Genomic DNA, 23,329 nt, shown 5'->3' with positions numbered 1-23,329 from the left:
GCGCCTTTCACAACCACCGGACGTCTCAAAGCGCTTTGAAGCCAATGAAGTACTGTTGGAGTGTAGTCACTGTTGTAATGTGGGAAACGCGGCAGCCAATTTGCGCACAGCAAGCTCCCACACACAGCAATGTGATAATGACCAGAAAATCTGTTTTTGTGATGTTGGTCGAGGGATAAATATTTGCCCCAGGACACCGGGGAGAACTCCCCTGTTCTTTTTCAAAACAGTACCGTGGGATCTTTTATGTCCACTTGAGGGAGCAGACGGTGTCTCGGTTTCATGTCTCCTCTGAAACACTGCCCCTCCGACAGAGCAGCACTCCCTCAGCACTGCCCCTCCGACAGTGCAGCACTCCCTCAGCACTGCCCCTCCGACAGTGCAGCACTCCCTCAGTACTGCCCCTCCGACAGTGCGGCGCTCCCTCAGTACTGCCCCTCCGACAGTGCGGCGCTCCCTCAGTACTGCCCCTCCCACAGTGCGGCGCTCCCTCAGTCCTGTCCCTCCCACAGTGCGGCGCTCCCTCAGCACTGCCCCTCCGACAGTGCGGCACTGGAGTGTTGGCCTAGATTTTTGTGCTCGAGTCTCTGGAGTGGGACTTGAACCGACGACCTTCGGACTCCGAGGGGAGGATGCTACTCACTGAGCCACGGCTGACACTTTAGGACGGAGATGTGAATCTTTCGAATTCTCTGCCCCAGAAGGCTGTGGAGGCTCAGACAGTAGAATAGTGGAACGATTACAGCAGGGAAGGAGGCCATTCGGCGGGTCGAGCCCGTGCTGACTCTCAGCCAGTCCCACTCCCCCGCCCTTTCCTCGGGGCCCTGCTAATCCCTTTCCTTCAGGCACTTATCCAACTCCCTTTTGAAAGCCACGATGGAGTCTGCCTCCCCCACCCTCTCAGGCCGTGCATTCCCGATCCTAACCACTCGCTGCGTAAATACGTTGTTCCTCGTGTCGCCCTTGGTTCTTCTGTCAATCACCTTAAATCTGTGTCCTCTGGTTCTCCACCCTTCCACCAATGGGAACAGTTTCTCTCTCTCTACTCTGTCCAGATCCCTCATGATATTGAACACCTCGATCAAATCTCCCCTTAACTTTCTCTGCTCTAAGGAGAACAACCCCAGCTTCTCCAGTCTCCCCATGTAACTGAAGTTCCCCATCCCTGGTACCATTCTGGTCACTCTCCCCTTAACCTTCTCTGCTCTAAGGAGAACCATCCCAGCTTCTCCAGTCTCCCCATGTAACTAAAGTCCCCCATCCCTGGTACCATTCTGGTCACTCTCCCCTTAACCTTCTCTGCTCTAAGGAGAACAATCCCAGCTTCTCCAGTCTCCCCATGTAACTGAAGTTCCCCATCCCTGGTACCATTCTGGTCAATCTCCCCTTAACCTTCTCTGCTCTAAGGAGAACAACCCCAGCTTCTCCAGTCTCCCCATGTAACTGAAGTTTCCCATCCCTGGTACCATTCTGGTCACTCTCCCCTTAACCTTCTCTGCTCTAAGGAGAACAACCCCAGATTCTCCAGTCTCCCCATGTAACTGAAGTTCCCCATCCCTGGAACCATTCTGGTCAATCCCTTCTGCACCCTCTCCAAGGCCTTCACATCCTTCCTACAGTGCGGTGCCCAGAATTGGACACAATACTCCAGCTGGGGTCTAACCAGTGGTTTAGACAGGTTCATCATAACTTCCACACTTTTGTACTCTGTGCCTCTATTTATGAAGCCCTGGATCCCGTAAGCCTTTTTAACCACTTTCTCAACCTGCCCTGCCACCTTCAACGATTGTGCATACATACCCCCAGGTCTCTCTGTTCCTGCACTCCCCTTTAGGATTGTACCCTTTAGTTTATATTGCCTCGAGGATTGTCATCACCATCGACGGCCCCTCGAACGAGGATGACTTGCTTCCACACCAAAAGGGCTGAGTTCATGGCTGTTTCAAAGAAGGACCCGATGTTCCAGTCCTGAACTCCAGTTGAGGGGGTGGAAGATGCCTGTGGGTGGATTTTTTTTAACGTGGGGTGACCGTTACACACCAGCCACCACACGGGGCTTGACAGAGCTCGGCCTTGGTCCAGTGCATCACTTGACATTTTTCTGCATTTAATTCCGCCTGCCTATGTCTTCCTGGAGTCGATCACCATCCTCCTCCCTGTTCGCTACACTTTCCAAGTTTTGTGTCATCTGCAAATTTTGAAATTGTGCCCTGTACACCTATGTCCAATCACTTCTATATATCAAGTATATTCAAGGCTGAGATCAATAGATTTTTGGGCACTGAGGGAACGAAGGGATAAGGGGATCGGGCAGGAAGGAGGAGTTGAGGTTGAAGTTCAACCGTGATCTTATGGAATGGCGGAGCAGGCTCGAGGGGCCGCGAGTGCTTCCTCCTGCTCCTGTTTCTTATATTCTCCTTCAATGCATCTGTCCCAACCCCTCCCTGTGGTAGCAGGTTCCACATTCTCACCACTCTCTGGGTACACATGGAAACGTCTGCTCTACCTCCAGCTTATCAAACCCCCTTCATCATCTTAAATACCTCGAATGGTCATCCCTCGGTCTTTTTTTAAACAGAAAAGAGACCCAGCTTCTCCAGTGCCTCTATATCCTTTTTGTAATATGGAGACCAGAACTGTGCACAGTGCTCCAAGTGTGGTCTAACCCAGGTATATGGAGACCAGAACTGTGCACAGTGCTCCCAGTGTGGTCTAACCAAGGGATATGGAGACCAGAACTGTGCACAGTGCTCCCAGTGTGGTCTAACCCAGGTATATGGAGACCAGAACTGTGCACAGTGCTCCCAGTGTGGTCTAACCAAGGGATATGGAGACCAGAACTGTGCACAGTGCTCCCAGTGTGGTCTAACCCAGGTATATGGAGACCAGAACTGTGCACAGTGCTCCCAGTGTGGTCTAACCCAGGTATATGGAGACCAGAACTGTGCACAGTGCTCCCAGTGTGGTCTAACCAAGGTATATGGAGACCAGAACTGTGCACGGTGCTCCCAGTGTGGTCTAACCAAGGGATATGGAGACCAGAACTGTGCACAGTGCTCCCAGTGTGGTCTAACCCAGGTATATGGAGACCAGAACTGTACACAGTGCTCCAAGTGTGGTCTAACCCAGGTATATGGAGACCAGAACTGTGCACAGTGCTCCCAGTGAGGTCTAACCAAGGTATATGGAGACCAGAACTGTGCACAGTGCTCCCAGTGAGGTCTAACCAAGGTATATGGAGACCAGAACTGTGCACAGTGCTCCCAGTGTGGTCTAACCCAGGTATATGGAGACCAGAACTGTGCACAGTGCTCCCAGTGAGGTCTAACCAAGGTATATGGAGACCAGAACTGTGCACAGTGCTCCCAGTGAGGTCTAACCCAGGTATATGGAGACCAGAACTGTGCACAGTGCTCCCAGTGGTGGTATTCCGCGCTGAGAATTGGCCTGGATTGGTCAGTAGTTTGGTAAACCCCGATGGGTGTCCGACTGGTAAGTATATGGACCTGCAACTTACAATTTCTGTCACGAGTGATGAAAGCAATCAATCTATTTACATCTGACACCCGAAGCTATGTGACGGGGACTGACCCACTGGAACGATCTCCCCGTGGCTCGCAGTGTTCTGATTGGTTCCCCTCCTTTCCTGCAGGGGGCCGTCCCGCAAACACTTCCTCTCGGAGGAGGCCATGTCAGCCCGCTTCACCTGCCTGAGCCTCACCAATGACCACGTCTACGGCTCCAATGGGTTCCCCATCGCCAAAGGGCAGCACCGGGCAGACACCGAACTTCACTTCCAGGATCTGGAGCGCAGGTAGGCCCGACTGGGGCGGGTGGGGAGGAGGAGGAGGGGGAGAATGAAGCCTTCGACCCCCCTCCATGTACTTAAACGATCAACAAGACCGCCCATTATCACCTCCACACCAACTACAACAACAGCCTGTGTTGATATAGCGCCTTTTAACGCACTGAAACGTCCCAAGTCGCTTCACAGGAGGATTCTGAGATGAAAGGTTTGCTGCATCAGTAGAAATTAGTGCATGTGACCAAAAAGGAAAGAGAGACGGAGAGGTTCAGGGAAGGGAGTTCCAGAGCTTGGGGCCCAGGCAACAGAAGGCACGGCCACCGATGGTGGAGCGATTATAATCAGGGATGCTCAAGAGGGCAGAATTAGAGGAGCGCAGACATCTCGGGGCGGGGGGAGACGGGCTGGCTGACATGGGGAGATTAGAGAGACAGGGAGGTGTGTAGGGGCTGGAGGAGGTTACAGAGATAGGGAGGGGTGTAGGGGCTGGAGGTTACAGAGATAGGGAGGGGTGTAGGGGCTGGAGGAGGTTACAGAGATAGGGAGGGGTGTAGGGCTGGAGGAGGTTACAGAGATAGGCAGGGGTGTAGGGGCTGGAGGAGGTTACAGAGATAGGGAGGGGTGTAGGGCTGAAGGAGGTTACAGAGATAGGGAGGGGTGTAGGGGCTGGAGGTTACAGAGATAGGGAGGGGTGTAGGGGCTGGAGGAGGTTACAGAGATAGGGAGGGGTGTAGGGGCTGGAGGAGGTTACAGAGATAGGGAGGGGTGTAGGGGCTGGAGGTTACAGAGATAGGGAGGGGTGTAGGGGCTGGAGGAGGTTACAGAGATAGGGAGGGGTGTAGGGGCTGGAGGTTACAGAGATAGGGAGGGGTGTAGGGGCTGGAGGAGGTTACAGAGATAGGGAGGGGTGTAGGGCTGGAGGAGGTTACAGAGATAGGGAGGGGTGTAGGGGCTGGAGGTTACAGAGATAGGGAGGGGTGTAGGGGCTGGAGGAGGTTACAGAGATAGGGAGGGGTGTAGGGGCTGGAGGTTACAGAGATAGGGAGGGGTGTAGGGGCTGGAGGAGGTTACAGAGATAGGGAGGGGTGTAGGGGCTGGAGGTTACAGAGATAGGGAGGGGTGTAGGGGCTGGAGGGGGTTACAGAGATAGGGAGGGGTGTAAGGGCTGGAGGAGGTTACAGAGATAGGGAGGGGTGTAGGGGCTGGAGGTTACAGAGATAGGGAGGGGTGTAGGGGCTGGAGGTTACAGAGATAGGGAGGGGTGTAGGGGCTGGAGGAGGTTACAGAGATAGGGAGGGGTGTAGGGCTGGAGGAGGTTACAGAGATAGGGAGGGGTGTTGGGGCTGGAGGAAGTTACAGAGATAGGGATGGGTATAGGGGCTGGTGGAGTTTAGAGATAGTGAGGGGTGTAGGGGCTGGAGGTTACAGAGATAGGGAGGGGTGTTTGGGCTGGAGGAGGTTACAGAGATAGGGAGGGATGTAGGAGCTAGAGGGGGTTACAGAGATAGGGAGAGGTGTCGGGGCTGGAGGGGGTTACAGAGATAGGGAGGGATGTAGGGGCTGGAGGGGTTTACATGGGTTACGGAGAGGTGTAGGGGCTGGAAGAGGTTACAGAGATAGGGAGGGGTGTAGGGGCTGGAGGAGATTACAGAGATAGGGAGGGGTGTAGAGGCTGGAGGTTACAGAGATAGGGAGGGGTATAGGGGCTGGAGGAGGTTACAGAGATAGGGAGGGGTATAGGGGCTGGAGGAGGTTACAGAGATAGGGAGGGGTATAGGGGCTGGAGGAGGTTACAGAGATAGGGAGGGGTGTAGGGGCTGGAGGTTACAGAGATAGGGAGGCGTGTCGGGGCTGGAGGAGGTTACAGAGATAGGGAGGGGTGTAGGGGCTGGAGGTTACAGAGATAGGGAGGCGTGTCGGGGCTGGAGGAGGTTACAGAGATAGGGAGAGGTGTAGGGGCTGGAGGAGGTTACAGTGATAGGGAGGGATGTAGGAGCTGGAGGAGGTTACAGAGATAGGGAGGGGTGTAGGGGCTGGAGGAGGTTACAGAGATAGGGAGGGATGTAGGGGCTGGAGGAGATTGCAGAGATAGGGAGCGGTGTAGGGCTGGCGGAGGTTACAGAGATAGGGAGGGATGTAGGGCTGGAGGGGGTTACATGGGTTAGGGAGAGGTGTAGGGGCTGGAGGAGGTTACAGTGATAGGGAGGGATGTAGGAGCTGGAGGAGGTTACAGAGATAGGGAGGGGTGTAGGGGCTGGAGGAGATTACAGAGATAGGGAGGGTTGATAGGGCTGGAGGAGGTTACAGAGATATGGAGGGGTGTAGGGGCTGGAGGAGGTTACAGAGATAGGGAGGGATGTAGGGGCTGGAGGAGATTGCAGAGATAGGGAGCGGTGTAGGGCTGGCGGAGGTTACAGAGATAGGGAGGGGTGTAGGGGCTGGAGGAGGTTACAGAGATAGGGAGGGGTGTAAGGGCTGGAGGAGGTTAGAGATAGGGAGGGGTGTACGGGCTGGAGGGGGTTACAGAGATAGGGAGGGGTATAGGGGCTGGAGGAGGTTACAGAGATAGGGAGGGATGTAGGGGCTGGAGGAGGTTACAGAGATAGGGAGGGGTGTAAGGGCTGGAGGAGATTACAGAGATAGGGAGGGGTGTAGGGGCTGGAGGAGGTTATAGAGATAGGGAGGGGTGTAGGGTTGGAGGAAGTTACAGAGATAGGGAGGGGTGGAGGGGCTGGAGGAGGTTACAGAGATAGGGAGGGATGTAGGGGCTGGAGGAGGTTGCAGAAATAGGGAGGGGTGTAGGGGCTGGAGGAGGTTACAGAGATAGGGAGGGGTGTCGGGGCTGGAGGAGGTTACAGAGATAGGGAGGGGTGTAGGGCTGGAGGAGGTTGCAGAAATAGGGAGGGGTGTAGGGGCTGGAGGAGGTTACAGAGATAGGGAGGGGTGTAGGGCTGGAGGAGGTTACAGAGATAGGGAGGGGTGTAGGGCTGGAGGAGGTTACAGAGATAGGGAGGGGTGTAGGGCTGGAGGAGGTTGCAGAAATAGGGAGGGGTGTAGGGGCTGGAGGAGGTTACAGAGATAGGGAGGGGTGTCGGGGCTGGAGGAAGTTACAGAGATGGGGAGGGGTGTAGAGGCTGGAGGAGATTACAGAGATAGGGAGGGGTGTAGAGGCTGAGGAGATTACAGAGATCGGGAGGGGTGTAGGGGCTGGAGGAGGTTACAGAGATAGGGAGGGGTGTAGGGGCTGGAGGAGGTTACAGAGATAGGGAGGGGTGTAGGGGCTGGAGGAGGTTACAGAGATAGGGAGGGGTGTAGGGGCTGGAGGAGGTTACAGAGATAGGGAGGGGTGTAGGAGGTGGAGGAGGTTACAGAGATAGGGAGGGGTGTAAGGGCTGGAGGAGGTTACAGAGATAGGGAGGGGTGTAAAGGCTGGAGGAGGTTACAGAGATAGGGAGGGATGTAGAGGCTGGAGGAGGTTACAGAGATAGGGAGGGTGTAGGGGCTGGAGGGGTGTAGGGGCTGGAGGAGGTTAGAGAGATAGGGAGAGGTGTAGAGGCTGGAGGAGGTTACAGAGATAGGGAGGGGTGTAGGGGCTGGAGGAGGTTACAGAGATAGGGAGGGGTGTAGGGGCTGGAGGAGGTTACAGAGATAGGGAGGGGTGTGGGGGTTGGAGGAGTTTACAGAGATAGGGAGGGGTGTAGGGGCTGGAGGAGATTACAGAGATAGGGAGGGGTGTAGGGGCTGGAGGAGGTTACATAGATAGGGAGGGGTGTAGGGCTGGAGGAGATTACAGAGATAGGGAGGGGTGTAGAGGCTGGAGGAGATTACAGAGATAGGGAGGGGTGTAGAGGCTGGAGGAGGTTACAGAGATAGGGAGGGGTGTAGGGGCTGGAGGAGGTTACATGGATAGGGAGGGGTGTAGGGCTGGAGGAGATTACAGAGATAGGGAGGGGTGTAGAGGCTGGAGGAGATTACAGAGATAGGGAGGGGTGTAGAGGCTGGAGGAGATTACAGAGATAGGGAGGGGTGTAGAGGCTGGAGGAGGTTACAGAGATAGGGAGGGGTGTAGGGGCTGGAGGAGTTTACAGAGATAGGGAGGGGTGTAGGGGCTGGAGGAGCTAACAGAGATAGGGAGGGGTGTAACTGGAGGAGATTACAGAGATAGGGAGGGGTGTAGGGGCTGGAGGAGATTACATAGATAGGAAGGGTGTAGGGGCTGGAGGAGGTTACAGAGATAGGGAGGGGGCGAGACCATGGAGGGATTTGAGCACGGGGATGAGAATGTTCAAATCGAGGTGTTGCCGGACAGTGTACTGATGTAGGTCAGTGAGCACAGGGGGTGATGGGTGAGTGGGACTAGGTGTGAGTTAGGACACGGGGGCAGTGAGCACAGGGGGTGATGGGTGAGTGGGACTTGGTGCGAGTTAGGACACGGGTCAGTGAGCACAGGGGGTGATGGGTGAGCGGGACTCGATGCGAGTTAGGACACGGGGGCAGTGAGCACAGGGGGTGATGGGTGAGTGGGACTGGGTGTGAGTTAGGACATGGGGCAGTGAGCACAGTGGGTGATGGGTGAGCGGGCCTGGGTGTGAGTTAGGACACGGGTCAGTGAGCACAGGGGGTGATGGGTGAGCGGGACTCGGTGCAAGTTAGGACACGGGGGCAGTGAGCACAGGGGGTGATGGGTGAGTGGGACTCGGTGCGAGTTAGGACACGGGGCAGTGAGCACAGGGGGTGATGGGTGAGTGGGACTTGGTGCGAGTTAGGACACGGGGTAGCGAGCACAGGGGGTGATGTGTGAGTGGGACTTGGTGCGAGTTAGGACACGGGGTAGCGAGCACAGGGGGTGATGGGTGAGTGGGACTTGGTGCGAGTTAGGACACGGGGCAGTGAGCACAGCGGGTGATGGGTGAGTGGGACTTGCTGCGAGTTAGGACACGGGGGCAGTGAGCACAGGGGGTGATGGGTGAGTGGGACTGGGTGTGAGTGAGGACACGGGGCAGTGAGCACAGGGGGTGATGGGTGAGTGGGACTGGGTGTGAGTTAGGACACAGGTCAGCGAGCACAGGGGGTGATGGGTGAGTGGGACTGGGTGTGAGTTAGGACACGGGGTCAGTGAGCACAGGGGGTGATGGGTGAGTGGGACTGGGTGTGAGTTAGGACACGGGGCAGTGAGCACAGGGGGTGATGGGTGAGTGGGACTGGGTGTGAGTTAGGACACGGGGTCAGTGAGCACAGGGGGTGATGGGTGAGTGCGACTGGGTGTGAGTTAGGACACGGGGCAGTGAGCACAGGGGGTGATGGGTGAGTGGGACTAGGTGTGAGTTAGGACACGGGGGCAGTGAGCACAGGGGGTGATGGGTGAGTGGGACTTGGTGCGAGTTAGGACACGGGTCAGTGAGCACAGGGGGTGATGGGTGAGCGGGACTCGATGCGAGTTAGGACACGGGGTCAGTGAGCACAGGGGGTGATGGGTGAGCGGGACTCGGTGCGAGTTAGGACACGGGGCAGTGAGCACAGGGGGTGATGCGTGAGTGGGAATCGGTGTGAGTTACGACACGGGGTCAGTGAGCACAGCGGGTGATGGGTGAGCGGGACTCGATGCGAGTTAGGACATGGGTCAGCGAGCACAGGGGGTGATGGGTGAGCGGGACTCGGTGCGAGTTAGGACACGGGGCAGTGAGCACAGGGGGTGATGGGTGAGTGGGACTCGGTGCGAGTTAGGACACGGGGCAGTGAGCACAGGGGGTGATGGGTGAGTGGGACTGGGTGCGAGTTAGGACACGGGGCAGTGAGCACAGGGGGTGATGGGTGAGCGGGACTCGGTGCGAGTTAGGACACGGGGCAGCAAGCACAGGGGGTGATGGGCGAGTGGGACTGGGTGTGAGTTAGGACACGGGGCAGTGAGCACAGGGGTGATGGGTGAGTGGGACTCGGTGTGAGTTAGGACACGGGGTCAGTGAGCACAGGGGGTGATGGGTGAGTGGGACTCGGTGTGAGTTAGGACACGGGGCAGTGAGCACAGGGGGTGATGGGTGAGTGGGACTTGGTGCGAGTTAGGACACGGGGCAGCGAGCACAGGGGGTGATGGGTGAGAGGGACAGGGTGCGAGTTAGGACACGGGGCAGTGAGCACAGGGGGTGATGGGTGAGTGGGACTTGGTGCGAGTTAGGACACGGGGTCAGTGAGCACAGGGGGTGATGGGTGAGTGGGACTGGGTGCGAGTTGGGACACGGGGCAGTGAGCACAGGGGGTGATGGGTGAGCGGGACTGGGTGTGAGTTCGGACACGGGTCAGTGAGCACAGGGGGTGATGGGTGAGTGGGACTGGGTGTGAGTTAGGACATGGGGCAGTGAGCACAGTGGGTGATGGGTGAGCGGGCCTGGGTGTGAGTTAGGACACGGGTCAGTGAGCACAGGGGGTGATGGGTGAGCGGGACTCGGTGCAAGTTAGGACACGGGGGCAGTGAGCACAGGGGGTGATGGGTGAGTGGGACTCGGTGCGAGTTAGGACACGGGGCAGTGAGCACAGGGGGTGATGGGTGAGTGGGACTTGGTGCGAGTTAGGACACGGGGTAGCGAGCACAGGGGGTGATGGGTGAGTGGGACTTGGTGCGAGTTAGGACACGGGGTAGCGAGCACAGGGGGTGATGGGTGAGTGGGACTTGGTGCGAGTTAGGACACGGGGCAGTGAGCACAGCGGGTGATGGGTGAGTGGGACTTGCTGCGAGTTAGGACACGGGGGCAGTGAGCACAGGGGGTGATGGGTGAGTGGGACTGGGTGTGAGTGAGGACACGGGGCAGTGAGCACAGGGGGTGATGGGTGAGTGGGACTGGGTGTGAGTTAGGACACAGGTCAGCGAGCACAGGGGGTGATGGACGAGTGGGACTGGGTATGAGTTAGGACACGGGGCAGTGAGCACAGGGGGTGATGGGTGAGTGGGACTCGGTGCAAGTTAGGACACGGGGCAGTGAGCACAGGGGGTGATGGGTGAGTGGGACTTGGTGCGAGTTAGGACACAGGGTCAGTGAGCACAGGGGGTGATGGGTGAGTGGGACTGGGTGTGAGTTAGGACACGGGGCAGTGAGCACAGGGGGTGATGGGTGAGTGGGACTGGGTGTGAGTTAGGACACGGGGTCAGTGAGCACAGGGGGTGATGGGTGAGTGGGACTGGGTGTGAGTTAGGACACGGGGCAGTGAGCACAGGGGGTGATGGGTGAGTGGGACTGGGTGTGAGTTAGGACACGGGGTCAGTGAGCACAGGGGGTGATGGGTGAGTGCGACTGGGTGTGAGTTAGGACACGGGGCAGTGAGCACAGGGGGTGATGGGTGAGTTGGACTTGGTGCGAGTTTGGACACGGGGCAGTGAGCACAGGGGGTGATGGGTGAGTGGGACTCGGTGTGAGTTAGGACACGGGTCAGCGAGCACAGGGGTGATGGGTGAGTGGGACTCGGTGTGAGTTAGGACACAGGGCAGCGAGCACAGGGGGTGATGGGTGAGCGGGACTCGGGGCGAGTTAGGACACGGGGCAGGGGGTGATGGGTGAGTGGGACTCGATGCGAGTTAGGACACGGGGCAGTGAGCACAGGGGGTGATGGGTGAGTGGGACTCGGTGTGAGTTAGGACAAGGGTCAGCGAGCACAGGGGTGATGGGTGAGTGCGACTGGGTGTGAGTTAGGACACGGGGCAGTGAGCACAGGGGGTGATGGGTGAGTTGGACTTGGTGCGAGTTAGGACACGTGGCAGTGAGCACAGGGGGTGATGGGTGAGTGGGACTGGGTGCGAGTTAGGACACGGGGGCAGTGAGCACAGGGGGTGATGGGTGAGTGGGACTTGGTGTGAGTTAGGACACGGGGCAGTGAGCACAGGGGGTGATGGGTGAGTGGGACTTGGTGCGAGTTAGGACATGGGGGCAGTGAGCACAGGGGGTGATGGGTGAGTTGGACTTGGTGTGAGTTAGGACATGGGGGCAGTGAGCACAGGGGGTGATGGGTGAGTGGGACTTGATGCGAGTTAGGACACGGGACAGTGAGCACAGGGGGTGATGGGTGAGTTGGACTTGATGCGAGTTAGGACACGGGGCAGTGAGCACAGGGGGTGATGGGTGAGTGGGACTTGGTGCGAGTTAGGACATGGGGTCAGTGAGCACAGGGGTGATGGGTGAGTGGGACTTGATGTGTTAGGACACGGGGCAGTGAGCACACGGGGTGATGGGTGAGTGGGACTCGATGCGAGTTAGGACACGGGGCAGTGAGCACAGGGGGTGATGGGTGAGTTGGACTTGATGCGAGTTAGGACACGGGGCAGCGAGCACAGGGGGTGATGGGTGAGTGGGACTTGGTGCGAGTTAGGACACGGGGCAGCGAGCACAGGGGGTGATGGGTGAGTGGGACTCGGTGTGAGTTAGGACACGGGTCAGCGAGCACAGTGGGTGATGGGTGAGTGGGACTTGGTGCGAGTTAGGACACGGGGCAGTGAGCACAGGGGGTGATGGGTGAGTGGGACTGGGTGCGAGTTAGGACACGGGGGCAGTGAGCACAGGGGGTGATGGGTGAGTGGGACTTGGTGTGAGTTAGGACACGGGGCAGTGAGCACAGGGGGTGATGGGTGAGTGGGACTTGGTGCGAGTTAGGACATGGGGGCAGTGAGCACAGGGGGTGATGGGTGAGTTGGACTTGGTGTGAGTTAGGACATGGGGGCAGTGAGCACAGGGGGTGATGGGTGAGTGGGACTTGATGCGAGTTAGGACACGGGGCAGTGAGCACAGGGGGTGATGGGTGAGTTGGACTTGATGCGAGTTAGGACACGGGGCAGTGAGCACAGGGGGTGATGGGTGAGTGGGACTTGGTGCGAGTTAGGACATGGGGTCAGTGAGCACAGGGGGTGATGGGTGAGTGGGACTTGATGCGAGTTAGGACACGGGGCAGTGAGCACAGGGGTGATGGGTGAGTGGGACTTGGTGCGAGTTAGGACACGGGGCAGTGAGCACAGGGGGTGATGGGTGAGTGGGACTTGGTGCGAGTTAGGACATGGGGTCAGTGAGCACAGGGGGTGATGGGTGAGTGGGACTTGATGCGAGTTAGGACACGGGGCAGTGAGCACGGGGTGATGGGTGAGTGGGACTTGGTGCGAGTTAGGACATGGGGTCAGTGAGCACAGGGGTGATGGGTGAGTGGGACTTGGTGCGAGTTAGGACACGGGGCAGTGAGCACAGGGGGTGATGGGTGAGTGGGACTTGGTGCGAGTTAGGACATGGGGTCAGTGAGCACAGGGGGTGATGGGTGAGTGGGACTCGATGCGAGTTAGGACACGGGGCAGTGAGCACAGGGGGTGATGGGTGAGTTGGACTTGATGCGAGTTAGGACACGGGGCAGCGAGCACAGGGGGTGATGGGTGAGTGGGACTTGGTGCGAGTTAGGACACGGGGCAGCGAGCACAGGGGGTGATGGGTGAGTGGGACTCGGTGCGAGTTAGGACACGGGGCAGTGAGCACAGTGGGTGATGGGTGAGTGGGACTTGGTGCGAGTTAGGACACGGGGCAGTGAGCACAGGGGGTGATGGGTGAGTGGGACTCGGTGCGAGTTAGGACACGGGGCAGTGAGCACAGGGGGTGATGGGTGAGTGGGACTTGGTGCGAGTTAGGACACGGGGTAGCGAGCACAGGGGGTGATGGGTGAGTGGGACTTGGTGCGAGTTAGGACACGGGGTCAGTGAGCACAGGGGGTGATGGGTGAGTGGGACTGGGTGTGAGTTAGGACACGGGGCAGCGAGCACAGGGGGTGATGGGTGAGTGGGACTGGGTGTGAGTTAGGACACGGGGCAGCGAGCACAGGGGGTGATGGGTGAGTGGGACTCGGTGTGAGTTAGGACACGGGTCAGCGAGCACAGTGGGTGATGGGTGAGTGGGACTTGGTGCGATTTAGGACACGGGGCAGTGAGCACAGGGGGTGATGGGTGAGTGTGACTGGGTGCGAGTTAGGACACGGAGGCAGTGAGCACAGGGGGTGATGGGTGAGTGGGACTTGGTGTGAGTTAGGACACGGGGCAGTGAGCACAGGGGGTGATGGGTGAGTGGGACTTGGTGCGAGTTAGGACATGGGGGCAGTGAGCACAGGGGGTGATGGGTGAGTTGGACTTGATGCGAGTTAGGACACGGGGCAGTGAGCACAGGGGGTGATGGGTGAGTGGGACTTGGTGCGAGTTAGGACATGGGGTCAGTGAGCACAGGGGTGATGGGTGAGTGGGACTTGATGTGAGTTAGGACACGGGGCAGTGAGCACAGGGGGTGATGGGTGAGTGGGACTCGATGCGAGTTAGGACACGGGGCAGTGAGCACAGGGGGTGATGGGTGAGTTGGACTTGATGCGAGTTAGGACACGGGGCAGCGAGCACAGGGGGTGATGGGTGAGTGGGACTTGGTGCGAGTTAGGACACGGGGCAGCGAGCACAGGGGGTGATGGGTGAGTGGGACTCGGTGTGAGTTAGGACACGGGTCAGCGAGCACAGTGGGTGATGGGTGAGTGGGACTTGGTGCGAGTTAGGACACGGGGCAGTGAGCACAGGGGGTGATGGGTGAGTGGGACTGGGTGCGAGTTAGGACACGGGGCAGTGAGCACAGGGGGTGATGGGTGAGTGGGACTTGGTGTGAGTTAGGACACGGGGCAGTGAGCACAGGGGGTGATGGGTGAGTGGGACTTGGTGCGAGTTAGGACATGGGGGCAGTGAGCACAGGGGGTGATGGGTGAGTTGGACTTGGTGTGAGTTAGGACATGGGGGCAGTGAGCACAGGGAGTGATGGGTGAGTGGGACTTGATGCGAGTTAGGACACGGGGTAGCGAGCACAGTGGGTGATGGGTGAGTGGGACTTGGTGCGAGTTAGGACACGGGGCAGTGAGCACAGCGGGTGATGGGTGAGTGGGACTTGCTGCGAGTTAGGACACGGGGGCAGTGAGCACAGGGGGTGATGGGTGAGTGGGACTGGGTGTGAGTGAGGACACGGGGCAGTGAGCACAGGGGGTGATGGGTGAGTGGGACTGGGTGTGAGTTAGGACACAGGTCAGCGAGCACAGGGGGTGATGGGTGAGTGGGACTCGGTGCAAGTTAGGACACGGGGCAGTGAGCACAGGGGGTGATGGGTGAGTGGGACTTGGTGCGAGTTAGGACACAGGGTCAGTGAGCACAGGGGGTGATGGGTGAGTGGGACTGGGTGTGAGTTAGGACACGGGGCAGTGAGCACAGGGGGTGATGGGTGAGTGGGACTGGGTGTGAGTTAGGACACGGGGCAGTGAGCACAGGGGGTGATGGGTGAGTGGGACTGGGTGTGAGTTAGGACACGGGGTCAGTGAGCACAGGGGGTGATGGGTGAGTGGGACTGGGTGTGAGTTAGGACACGGGGCAGTGAGCACAGGGGGTGATGGGTGAGTGGGACTGGGTGTGAGTTAGGACACGGGGTCAGTGAGCACAGGGGGTGATGGGTGAGTGCGACTGGGTGTGAGTTAGGACACGGGGCAGTGAGCACAGGGGGTGATGGGTGAGTTGGACTTGGTGCGAGTTAGGACACGGGGCAGTGAGCACAGGGGGTGATGGGTGAGTGGGACTCGGTGTGAGTTAGGACACGGGTCAGCGAGCACAGGGGTGATGGGTGAGTGGGACTCGGTGTGAGTTAGGACACAGGGCAGCGAGCACAGGGGGTGATGGGTGAGCGGGACTCGGGGCGAGTTAGGACACGGGGCAGGGGGTGATGGGTGAGTGGGACTTGGTGCGAGTTAGGACATGGGGTCAGTGAGCACAGGGGGTGATGGGTGAGTGGGACTTGATGCGAGTTAGGACACGGGGCAGTGAGCACAGGGGTGATGGGTGAGTGGGACTTGGTGCGAGTTAGGACACGGGGCAGTGAGCACAGGGGGTGATGGGTGAGTGGGACTTGGTGCGAGTTAGGACATGGGGTCAGTGAGCACAGGGGGTGATGGGTGAGTGGGACTTGATGCGAGTTAGGACACGGGGCAGTGAGCACGGGGTGATGGGTGAGTGGGACTTGGTGCGAGTTAGGACATGGGGTCAGTGAGCACAGGGGTGATGGGTGAGTGGGACTTGGTGCGAGTTAGGACACGGGGGCAGTGAGCACAGGGGGTGATGGGTGAGTGGGACTTGGTGTGAGTTAGGACACGGGGCAGTGAGCACAGGGGGTGATGGGTGAGTGGGACTTGGTGCGAGTTAGGACATGGGGGCAGTGAGCACAGGGGGTGATGGGTGAGTTGGACTTGGTGTGAGTTAGGACATGGGGGCAGTGAGCACAGGGGGTGATGGGTGAGTGGGACTTGATGCGAGTTAGGACACGGGGCAGTGAGCACAGGGGGTGATGGGTGAGTTGGACTTGATGCGAGTTAGGACACGGGGCAGTGAGCACAGGGGGTGATGGGTGAGTGGGACTTGGTGCGAGTTAGGACATGGGGTCAGTGAGCACAGGGGGTGATGGGTGAGTGGGACTTGATGCGAGTTAGGACACGGGGCAGTGAGCACAGGGGTGATGGGTGAGTGGGACTTGGTGCGAGTTAGGACACGGGGCAGTGAGCACAGGGGGTGATGGGTGAGTGGGACTTGGTGCGAGTTAGGACATGGGGTCAGTGAGCACAGGGGGTGATGGGTGAGTGGGACTTGATGCGAGTTAGGACACGGGGCAGTGAGCACGGGGTGATGGGTGAGTGGGACTTGGTGCGAGTTAGGACATGGGGTCAGTGAGCACAGGGGTGATGGGTGAGTGGGACTTGGTGCGAGTTAGGACACGGGGCAGTGAGCACAGGGGGTGATGGGTGAGTGGGACTTGGTGCGAGTTAGGACATGGGGTCAGTGAGCACAGGGGGTGATGGGTGAGTGGGACTCGATGCGAGTTAGGACACGGGGCAGTGAGCACAGGGGGTGATGGGTGAGTTGGACTTGATGCGAGTTAGGACACGGGGCAGCGAGCACAGGGGGTGATGGGTGAGTGGGACTTGGTGCGAGTTAGGACACGGGGCAGCGAGCACAGGGGGTGATGGGTGAGTGGGACTCGGTGCGAGTTAGGACACGGGGCAGTGAGCACAGTGGGTGATGGGTGAGTGGGACTTGGTGCGAGTTAGGACACGGGGCAGTGAGCACAGGGGGTGATGGGTGAGTGGGACTCGGTGCGAGTTAGGACACGGGGCAGTGAGCACAGGGGGTGATGGGTGAGTGGGACTTGGTGCGAGTTAGGACACGGGGTAGCGAGCACAGGGGGTGATGGGTGAGTGGGACTTGGTGCGAGTTAGGACACGGGGTCAGTGAGCACAGGGGGTGATGGGTGAGTGGGACTGGGTGTGAGTTAGGACACGGGGCAGCGAGCACAGGGGGTGATGGGTGAGTGGGACTGGGTGTGAGTTAGGACACGGGGCAGCGAGCACAGGGGGTGATGGGTGAGTGGGACTCGGTGTGAGTTAGGACACGGGTCAGCGAGCACAGTGGGTGATGGGTGAGTGGGACTTGGTGCGATTTAGGACACGGGGCAGTGAGCACAGGGGGTGATGGGTGAGTGTGACTGGGTGCGAGTTAGGACACGGAGGCAGTGAGCACAGGGGGTGATGGGTGAGTGGGACTTGGTGTGAGTTAGGACACGGGGCAGTGAGCACAGGGGGTGATGGGTGAGTGGGACTTGGTGCGAGTTAGGACATGGGGGCAGTGAGCACAGGGGGTGATGGGTGAGTTGGACTTGATGCGAGTTAGGACACGGGGCAGTGAGCACAGGGGGTGATGGGTGAGTGGGACTTGGTGCGAGTTAGGACATGGGGTCAGTGAGCACAGGGGTGATGGGTGAGTGGGACTTGATGTGAGTTAGGACACGGGGCAGTGAGCACAGGGGGTGATGGGTGAGTGGGACTCGATGCGAGTTAGGACACGGGGCAGTGAGCACAGGGGGTGATGGGTGAGTTGGACTTGATGCGAGTTAGGACACGGGGCAGCGAGCACAGGGGGTGATGGGTGAGTGGGACTTGGTGCGAGTTAGGACACGGGGCAGCGAGCACAGGGGGTGATGGGTGAGTGGGACTCGGTGTGAGTTAGGACACGGGTCAGCGAGCACAGTGGGTGATGGGTGAGTGGGACTTGGTGCGAGTTAGGACACGGGGCAGTGAGCACAGGGGGTGATGGGTGAGTGGGACTGGGTGCGAGTTAGGACACGGGGCAGTGAGCACAGGGGGTGATGGGTGAGTGGGACTTGGTGTGAGTTAGGACACGGGGCAGTGAGCACAGGGGGTGATGGGTGAGTGGGACTTGGTGCGAGTTAGGACATGGGGGCAGTGAGCACAGGGGGTGATGGGTGAGTTGGACTTGGTGTGAGTTAGGACATGGGGGCAGTGAGCACAGGGGGTGATGGGTGAGTGGGACTTGATGCGAGTTAGGACACGGGGTAGCGAGCACAGTGGGTGATGGGTGAGTGGGACTTGGTGCGAGTTAGGACACGGGGCAGTGAGCACAGCGGGTGATGGGTGAGTGGGACTTGCTGCGAGTTAGGACACGGGGGCAGTGAGCACAGGGGGTGATGGGTGAGTGGGACTGGGTGTGAGTGAGGACACGGGGCAGTGAGCACAGGGGGTGATGGGTGAGTGGGACTGGGTGTGAGTTAGGACACAGGTCAGCGAGCACAGGGGGTGATGGGTGAGTGGGACTCGGTGCAAGTTAGGACACGGGGCAGTGAGCACAGGGGGTGATGGGTGAGTGGGACTTGGTGCGAGTTAGGACACAGGGTCAGTGAGCACAGGGGGTGATGGGTGAGTGGGACTGGGTGTGAGTTAGGACACGGGGCAGTGAGCACAGGGGGTGATGGGTGAGTGGGACTGGGTGTGAGTTAGGACACGGGGCAGTGAGCACAGGGGGTGATGGGTGAGTGGGACTGGGTGTGAGTTAGGACACGGGGTCAGTGAGCACAGGGGGTGATGGGTGAGTGGGACTGGGTGTGAGTTAGGACACGGGGCAGTGAGCACAGGGGGTGATGGGTGAGTGGGACTGGGTGTGAGTTAGGACACGGGGTCAGTGAGCACAGGGGGTGATGGGTGAGTGCGACTGGGTGTGAGTTAGGACACGGGGCAGTGAGCACAGGGGGTGATGGGTGAGTTGGACTTGGTGCGAGTTAGGACACGGGGCAGTGAGCACAGGGGGTGATGGGTGAGTGGGACTCGGTGTGAGTTAGGACACGGGTCAGCGAGCACAGGGGTGATGGGTGAGTGGGACTCGGTGTGAGTTAGGACACAGGGCAGCGAGCACAGGGGGTGATGGGTGAGCGGGACTCGGGGCGAGTTAGGACACGGGGCAGGGGGTGATGGGTGAGTGGGACTTGGTGCGAGTTAGGACATGGGGTCAGTGAGCACAGGGGGTGATGGGTGAGTGGGACTTGATGCGAGTTAGGACACGGGGCAGTGAGCACAGGGGTGATGGGTGAGTGGGACTTGGTGCGAGTTAGGACACGGGGCAGTGAGCACAGGGGGTGATGGGTGAGTGGGACTTGGTGCGAGTTAGGACATGGGGTCAGTGAGCACAGGGGGTGATGGGTGAGTGGGACTTGATGCGAGTTAGGACACGGGGCAGTGAGCACGGGGTGATGGGTGAGTGGGACTTGGTGCGAGTTAGGACATGGGGTCAGTGAGCACAGGGGTGATGGGTGAGTGGGACTTGGTGCGAGTTAGGACACGGGGCAGTGAGCACAGGGGGTGATGGGTGAGTGGGACTTGGTGCGAGTTAGGACATGGGGTCAGTGAGCACAGGGGGTGATGGGTGAGTGGGACTCGATGCGAGTTAGGACACGGGGCAGTGAGCACAGGGGGTGATGGGTGAGTTGGACTTGATGCGAGTTAGGACACGGGGCAGCGAGCACAGGGGGTGATGGGTGAGTGGGACTTGGTGCGAGTTAGGACACGGGGCAGCGAGCACAGGGGGTGATGGGTGAGTGGGACTCGGTGCGAGTTAGGACACGGGGCAGTGAGCACAGTGGGTGATGGGTGAGTGGGACTTGGTGCGAGTTAGGACACGGGGCAGTGAGCACAGGGGGTGATGGGTGAGTGGGACTCGGTGCGAGTTAGGACACGGGGCAGTGAGCACAGGGGGTGATGGGTGAGTGGGACTTGGTGCGAGTTAGGACACGGGGTAGCGAGCACAGGGGGTGATGGGTGAGTGGGACTTGGTGCGAGTTAGGACACGGGGCAGCGAGCACAGGGGGTGATGGGTGAGTGGGACTCGGTGTGAGTTAGGACACGGGTCAGCGAGCACAGTGGGTGATGGGTGAGTGGGACTTGGTGCGATTTAGGACACGGGGCAGTGAGCACAGGGGGTGATGGGTGAGTGTGACTGGGTGCGAGTTAGGACACGGAGGCAGTGAGCACAGGGGGTGATGGGTGAGTGGGACTTGGTGTGAGTTAGGACACGGGGCAGTGAGCACAGGGGGTGATGGGTGAGTGGGACTTGGTGCGAGTTAGGACATGGGGGCAGTGAGCACAGGGGGTGATGGGTGAGTTGGACTTGATGCGAGTTAGGACACGGGGCAGTGAGCACAGGGGGTGATGGGTGAGTGGGACTTGGTGCGAGTTAGGACATGGGGTCAGTGAGCACAGGGGTGATGGGTGAGTGGGACTTGATGTGAGTTAGGACACGGGGCAGTGAGCACAGGGGGTGATGGGTGAGTGGGACTCGATGCGAGTTAGGACATGGGGCAGTGAGCACAGGGGGTGATGGGTGAGTTGGACTTGATGCGAGTTAGGACACGGGGCAGCGAGCACAGGGGGTGATGGGTGAGTGGGACTTGGTGCGAGTTAGGACACGGGGCAGCGAGCACAGGGGGTGATGGGTGAGTGGGACTCGGTGTGAGTTAGGACACGGGTCAGCGAGCACAGTGGGTGATGGGTGAGTGGGACTTGGTGCGAGTTAGGACACGGGGCAGTGAGCACAGGGGGTGATGGGTGAGTGGGACTGGGTGCGAGTTAGGACACGGGGCAGTGAGCACAGGGGGTGATGGGTGAGTGGGACTTGGTGTGAGTTAGGACACGGGGCAGTGAGCACAGGGGGTGATGGGTGAGTGGGACTTGGTGCGAGTTAGGACATGGGGGCAGTGAGCACAGGGGGTGATGGGTGAGTTGGACTTGGTGTGAGTTAGGACATGGGGGCAGTGAGCACAGGGGGTGATGGGTGAGTGGGACTTGATGCGAGTTAGGACACGGGGTAGCGAGCACAGTGGGTGATGGGTGAGTGGGACTTGGTGCGAGTTAGGACACGGGGCAGTGAGCACAGCGGGTGATGGGTGAGTGGGACTTGCTGCGAGTTAGGACACGGGGGCAGTGAGCACAGGGGGTGATGGGTGAGTGGGACTGGGTGTGAGTGAGGACACGGGGCAGTGAGCACAGGGGGTGATGGGTGAGTGGGACTGGGTGTGAGTTAGGACACAGGTCAGCGAGCACAGGGGGTGATGGGTGAGTGGGACTCGGTGCAAGTTAGGACACGGGGCAGTGAGCACAGGGGGTGATGGGTGAGTGGGACTTGGTGCGAGTTAGGACACAGGGTCAGTGAGCACAGGGGGTGATGGGTGAGTGGGACTGGGTGTGAGTTAGGACACGGGGCAGTGAGCACAGGGGGTGATGGGTGAGTGGGACTGGGTGTGAGTTAGGACACGGGGCAGTGAGCACAGGGGGTGATGGGTGAGTGGGACTGGGTGTGAGTTAGGACACGGGGTCAGTGAGCACAGGGGGTGATGGGTGAGTGGGACTGGGTGTGAGTTAGGACACGGGGCAGTGAGCACAGGGGGTGATGGGTGAGTGGGACTGGGTGTGAGTTAGGACACGGGGTCAGTGAGCACAGGGGGTGATGGGTGAGTGCGACTGGGTGTGAGTTAGGACACGGGGCAGTGAGCACAGGGGGTGATGGGTGAGTTGGACTTGGTGCGAGTTAGGACACGGGGCAGTGAGCACAGGGGGTGATGGGTGAGTTGGACTCGGTGTGAGTTAGGACACGGGTCAGCGAGCACAGGGGTGATGGGTGAGTGGGACTCGGTGTGAGTTAGGACACAGGGCAGCGAGCACAGGGGGTGATGGGTGAGCGGGACTCGGGGCGAGTTAGGACACGGGGCAGGGGGTGATGGGTGAGTGGGACTCGATGCGAGTTAGGACACGGGGCAGTGAGCACAGGGGGTGATGGGTGAGTGGGACTCGGTGTGAGTTAGGACAAGGGTCAGCGAGCACAGGGGTGATGGGTGAGTGGGACTCGGTGTGAGTTAGGACACGGGGCAGTGAGCACAGGGGGTGATGGGTGAGTGGGACTGGGTGCGAGTTAGGACACGGGGGCAGTGAGCACAGTGGGTGATGGATGAGTTGGACTTGATGCGAGTTAGGACACGGGGCAGTGAGCACAGGGGGTGATGGGTGAGTGGGACTTGGTGCGAGTTAGGACATGGGGTCAGTGAGCACAGGGGTGATGGGTGAGTGGGACTTGATGTGAGTTAGGACACGGGGCAGTGAGCACAGGGGGTGATGGGTGAGTGGGACTCGATGCGAGTTAGGACACGGGGCAGTGAGCACAGGGGGTGATGGGTGAGTTGGACTTGATGCGAGTTAGGACACGGGGCAGCGAGCACAGGGGGTGATGGGTGAGTGGGACTTGGTGCGAGTTAGGACACGGGGCAGCGAGCACAGGGGGTGATGGGTGAGTGGGACTCGGTGTGAGTTAGGACACGGGTCAGCGAGCACAGTGGGTGATGGGTGAGTGGGACTTGGTGCGAGTTAGGACACGGGGCAGTGAGCACAGGGGGTGATGGGTGAGTGGGACTGGGTGCGAGTTAGGACACGGGGGCAGTGAGCACAGGGGGTGATGGGTGAGTGGGACTTGGTGTGAGTTAGGACACGGGGCAGTGAGCACAGGGGGTGATGGGTGAGTGGGACTTGGTGCGAGTTAGGACATGGGGGCAGTGAGCACAGGGGGTGATGGGTGAGTGGGACTTGATGCGAGTTAGGACACGGGGCAGTGAGCACAGGGGGTGATGGGTGAGTTGGACTTGATGCGAGTTAGGACACGGGGCAGTGAGCACAGGGGGTGATGGGTGAGTGGGACTTGGTGCGAGTTAGGACATGGGGTCAGTGAGCACAGGGGGTGATGGGTGAGTGGGACTTGATGCGAGTTAGGACACGGGGCAGTGAGCACGGGGTGATGGGTGAGTGGGACTTGGTGCGAGTTAGGACATGGGGTCAGTGAGCACAGGGGTGATGGGTGAGTGGGACTTGGTGCGAGTTAGGACACGGGGCAGTGAGCACAGGGGGTGATGGGTGAGTGGGACTTGGTGCGAGTTAGGACATGGGGTCAGTGAGCACAGGGGGTGATGGGTGAGTGGGACTTGATGCGAGTTAGGACACGGGGCAGTGAGCACAGGGGGTGATGGGTGAGTGGGACTTGGTGCGAGTTAGGACATGGGGTCAGTGAACACAGGGGGTGATGGGTGAGTGGGACTTGATGTGAGTTAGGACACGGGGCAGTGAGCACAGGGG

General features: G+C 59.4%; 1 protein-coding gene across 1 annotated transcript in view; it reads left to right on the top strand.

Moving 5' to 3' along the window:
* The window catches only part of LOC139242376 (uncharacterized), a 56,443-nt gene that overhangs the window by 12,526 nt on the left and 20,588 nt on the right, over positions 1-23,329 (top strand). Inside the window, exon 3 of the mRNA XM_070870320.1 lies at positions 3,653-3,814. Within this exon, the coding sequence (XP_070726421.1) occupies positions 3,653-3,814 (162 nt within the window). The remainder of the gene's footprint in view (positions 1-3,652; positions 3,815-23,329) is intronic.

This window comes from Pristiophorus japonicus, unplaced genomic scaffold (assembly GCF_044704955.1).
Source record: "Pristiophorus japonicus isolate sPriJap1 unplaced genomic scaffold, sPriJap1.hap1 HAP1_SCAFFOLD_1300, whole genome shotgun sequence".
NCBI lineage: Eukaryota > Metazoa > Chordata > Chondrichthyes > Pristiophoridae > Pristiophorus > Pristiophorus japonicus.
This window is presented reverse-complemented; position numbering and strand designations above follow the sequence as displayed.